This window comes from Gymnoscopelus braueri (assembly GCF_963280865.1).
Source record: "Gymnoscopelus braueri genome assembly, chromosome: 8".
NCBI classification, from domain to species: domain Eukaryota; kingdom Metazoa; phylum Chordata; class Actinopteri; order Myctophiformes; family Myctophidae; genus Gymnoscopelus; species Gymnoscopelus braueri.
This window is the reverse complement of record NC_137609.1, coordinates 2249834-2254833: the sequence shown is the minus strand read 5'-3', so window position 1 is coordinate 2254833 and position 5000 is coordinate 2249834. Positions and strand designations below refer to the sequence as shown.

The 5000-nt window shown below is 39.6% G+C and overlaps 1 protein-coding gene across 1 annotated transcript in view; it reads right to left on the bottom strand.

Moving 5' to 3' along the window:
- Positions 1-24: 24 nt before the first annotated feature.
- The window catches only part of pou4f4 (POU class 4 homeobox 4), a gene marked incomplete at both ends in the record, with an annotated part of 10607 nt that continues 5631 nt past the window's right edge, over positions 25-5000 (bottom strand). The window contains 3 exons of the mRNA XM_080434913.1: positions 25-426; positions 927-1094; positions 2092-2514. Of these exons, the coding sequence (XP_080291039.1) occupies positions 25-426; positions 927-1094; positions 2092-2514 (993 nt within the window). The remainder of the gene's footprint in view (positions 427-926; positions 1095-2091; positions 2515-5000) is intronic.

Sequence of the window (5000 nt, the reverse complement as noted above, 5' to 3'; positions counted from 1 at the left end):
TTGGGAGTCTCTCAGTATCTACCCTCAGTGAGCCGCCGAGAACTTCATGCGTTTCTGCTTCTGCCTTTGGTTGCAAAACCAGACGCGCACCACGTTCTTCTTCAGGTCCAGTTTCTCCGCAATGGCGGCGATCTTCTCCGACGACGGCCGCGGCTGGACGCCGAAGTAGGCCTCCAGCGAGCGCTTCTCCGGCGCCGCGATCGACGTGCGCTTGCGCTTCTTGTCGCCGCCGCTGAAGATCTCCGGCTTGGCCATCTTCTCGCGCTGGGCACGCTCTGCCTCCTCGAGCCATGCCTCCAGGATAGGCTTGAGCGCCACCATGTTGTTGTGGGACAGCGTCAGGGACTCGAACCGGCAGATGGTGCTCTGGCTCAGGCAGCCCACGCCCGGGATCTTCAGGTTGGCCAGCGCCGAGCCGACGTCCGCCTGCATAAGGGGGAGATGGAATCATTTTAGGTTTTTAATCGGTTTAATTTTGTCGACTAAAACTATGAAAAATGTCAAAACTAAGCTATGATGACTAAAACTATGACTATATATATTGACAATGTTGTCAACAAATAAAAACTAGACTAAAATGTTGGAGGGACTAGTGGAGAGGAGATCTAATAGAACTAAGACAAGTCATTTCATGTTTGGTTGTGCACATGAGGTGTCATGCTCCGGAAATAGCCGATCTGCTATCTTCAGCATGCAGCGGAATAATAAATCAGGCATTATGAAGCCATAAAATTATTTAGTCGACTACACACTAAATTCTTATGACATTTATTCAACTAAAACATTTCAGATGACCAACATATGACTAAAACTAAGTGGAATTTTATCCAAAAGACTATGACTAAAACTACATTAAAATGTGCTGTCAAAATGAACACTGAATCCATATTAGTAATCTCTATCTTAAATGGAGGTTAAATGTTTACCTGAGTGACTCCCAGTTTGATCCTCCTCTGTTTGAATCTCTCAGCGAACGACTCCAGCTCGCGGGGGTCGGGTTCCGACTCGCCGGATCCGCCCATTCCGCCGGGTGGGGCTCCGCTGCCGCCCAATGAGGCGTGAGCGCTCAGGCCGTGCGGGTGCATGTTCATGGCCTGTTAGGGTACAGATGAAACGCTTAATGGAAACTAATCAATTTAATTAATTATACCACTTAATTGAGCATTGAGCAGTGGTGGGTAAAGCATAATACAAACGCCTGAATTAGTCATGGCTCCATAGTGTGATTCAGGGCGGTTTGCCGCAGAGCACCAAGGCGCATGTTACCCTCCTCAAAAAAACAGAACCGCATTGGCCACGTCTCCAGGTCTTAAGGGCAAGACCACTTTGGTAGAGGTTTGGGTTGTGTAGTCACCTTGCCATGATGTAACTCCAAAGGTGGACAAGAAATCAAAAATAATTGCTCCATGGATAAGAAATTGCTAATTCAAAATATGCTCCTCATTGACTTACATTGTACGCTGAAACAGCTCTCAAAGTCTTTTGGCACGTAAACGAACACAAACAAAGCTGATTCAGACAATATAGAACATCACCAAACCCAGTACTGTTTGTGTTTTTAATAAAAAATGTCAGCTTCCTGTTGACTTAACTATCTAAAGAGGCGGATCTGCGGATCCGCGGATCCAGTCCGGGTTTTCTTTCTAATAAAAATAGCAAAATCTAGAGGAAGTTGTGATTTTTATTAAAAAGAACAAACAGTACTGGGTTTGGTGATGTTCTATATTGTCTGAATCAACTTTGTTTGTGTTTTTTTATGTGCTAAAAGAGTGACTTTGAGATCTGTTTCACCTTACAATGTAAGTCAATGAGGAGCATATTTTTGAATTATTCATTTCTAATCAATGGAGCAATTATTTTTGATTTCTTGTCCACCTTTGGATCATCATGGCAAGGTGGTGGTCTTGCCCTTTAAAACGCTATTAAAAATAGGGCCCAGAGTGAGTAGACAGAATGAGCATAGTGAGGACCAAATTATATGACGATAAGGTTGAAAATGGGTGAAGTGTTCCTTTAATGGAAACGTCATCGACAGAGCAAATCGCCATACAAGAAACCTTTAACGGCTCTGTCAAACGGCACGCCCCCTACCTGCGGGTGGTGGTGGTGGTGGTGGTGGTAGGACATGTGTGCGGTGTGCGAGGCCGTGCTGCACACGTCGGCGGGCGCCGCCAGCCCGCTCAGCCCGCTCAGCCCGCTCAGGTGGTCCAGCAGGTCCGAGGACCCCAGGGGGCCGCCGTCCAGGGCCCCGCCCCCTCCATGGTGGCCGCCGGAGCCCGCGTGGTGGTGGTGGTGGCCGTGGCCGTGGTGGCCGTGGTGGGCGTGGTGCGACGCCAGCACCGACGGGTGGTGCAGGTGGCCGCCCCCGACCGAGCCCGAGGGCGTGGTCATGGTGTGGTAGGTGGCGTCGGGCTTGAAGGGGTGGGACTTCTGCGCCACGATGTCCACGGCCGCCAGGGCCTCGGCGCGCTGCAGGAGGGACTCGTCGAAGCCCGCGAAGATGTTCCCCTGGAGCTGCAACCAATCGGAGAACTAGATTTGATTTGATTCACAAAAAAGAAATATACATATCTATATATACATCTAGAAAAACAAACATTGTGCGTGGGAATGGGTGAATGTATGTGTGTGTGTGTGTGTGTGTGTGTGTGTGTGTGTGTGTGTGTGTGTGTGTGTGTGTGTGTGTGTGTGTGTGTGTGTGTGTGTGTGTGTGTGTGTGTGTGTGTGTGTGAGAGAGAGAGAGAGACAGATCGACTTCAAAATTGTTGCCTGTGCACCAAAAACTGCAGATCTACAAGCTTGCATCTGCTATTTTTGGCAAAGAGATTTGGTGTAGATTGGGAAAAAAAACACAAAAGTACAGTGCAACTCAGGTCTGTTTTACTAGAGGATCCGAGTTAAATAAAAGTGATATTGATGAATTATCAAAGTATTCTGGCGGCACCCACTTTGAGAAACCCTGATATATATGATTCTAAAATGAACATTCTGCATTGAGACAATTTACTTTTCTTACTTTTGAGTATATTTTACATGAATTGTACTTGTGACACAGTATAGTCTCTCTCCACCTCTTTAGTAAAACGCAAAATACATGGGATGGATCATGGGTGGGATACCAAATTCAGCGAATCAGGAGAGAGAGCCCACGTGTTCCAGTTTCAATTGTGTCTGCTCACTTCTTTGTGTCATCACTTCCAATTTCACTTGTTTATCTTGTATTGTGTGTGAGTTAAAATGGATGTTTATTAAAGAGCTGGAGAGACAGGGGGACTCCTGATACCGAACAAACACTATTAATGATTACTATCACAATGTAGAGCTATTTAACACTTATTTTAACAATTATAATAATGTAACCAAATGGACCCTTAGGCCTAAGACATTTACACACTCTCAGAGTTACAAATACATTCATGATCTAATGACTTAATATTATTATGATTATTATGATAATTATGATAATTTTGATTATTATGATTATTATTATGATTATTATGATTATTATGATTATTATGATTATTATGATTATTATGATTATTATTATTATTATTATTTGCGTCAGGAATATTTTTCAGAAACAAACTTCTTAGTCCGTTGTTTTGTTTTAATTAACGATAAACATTCAAATATAAAATGTTTTAAAAGTTATATTGACATAATAATTATGGTATAGTATAATATTGTTCAAATGTAATCAATGTGATTAAAGCTTCAAATCTAAATATATTTGTATTTATATTAAAGCCTTTTTTTCTATTTTCTTTTTCAGAATGTATCATTTCACGTTATTTTTTTTTCAAAACTTTCTAAAAATGTGTCACAAAGGTTTTTTGGAAAATAGCAACGGTTGCACACAACGCGTTGTGAGCTTATAGATCAGCTATTAATAATAATCTAAATCTACAAAGTGAAAAAATAAAATGCTTTGTTATTAGAATTTCACAGAAAAAAATATCTTCCAAATGGAACCAAATGGACCCTTATGTGTCCATTTGGTAAACCTTTTCTAACTCTCGGAGTTAGAAAAGGTTTAAATAAAACGGATAATTTTATTGTGTTAGTTAAAGAGATTAAAATAATTACCCGTTGTTATTTTAATAATTAAAATGATCCTATAAATGACATCAAACACCAATAAATGACAAACATCGATATGATAAATACGTATTGATTTGGAAGCTTTGTTTAATGTCCAGATTAAAAGTTATGCAAAAAAACAACAGTTTGCAAATGTTTAAAAAAATATTAAATGAGTTGATAAATGTATAATTGTGTTGAAATAGAAAAAAAGATATGTTTACTAACACAAATTTAAAAGAACATATTAGACTAATAATGTATAAATCATACCATTGAAAGCTAAAATGTGTTCACAAAATGTATCAGCTGCCTGATGAAACCCAAAACACGATATGAATTATAATAATTATCTTAAAGTAATTAACTTAATTTTTTTTTTTTTACAAGAATGCAAGCAAAACAAAAACTGGAGCTGAATTAATGCAAAGAATATGAGGATGAATCGAAAAAAATCTACTTTGAAGCGCAATTAAACAAAATAACAATTAAATTATTAAATGAATAACAAACAATTGATGAACGAACCTATTAAACTGCATGACATTTCGCAATCAGACAATTTAAAGGGTGGCAGGTTGGATGATTTATGGATCAAATTACATCCAAATATATCAGATTACATTGGATTATATCAGATTACATTGTGTCGTTATGACTCGGTGAGTTTATTGATTTATCAGTGAAACCTGTTGAATTATTAAGAGACCTTGTTGTCGGGAAGAAAACCTCGCATCTCCCGTTTTCAACTTTTGTTTTTCATACATTATTTTTCATACAAGAGTGTGTCCCATAAAAGTGTAGTGAAAATAGCAGATCCAAAAGCTCACAGAGCTTGTAGATCGGCTATTTTCACTAGTTGTATATTTGATTTTGTTTAAATAATATTAATAATAATTATTATTATTATAATAATAAAG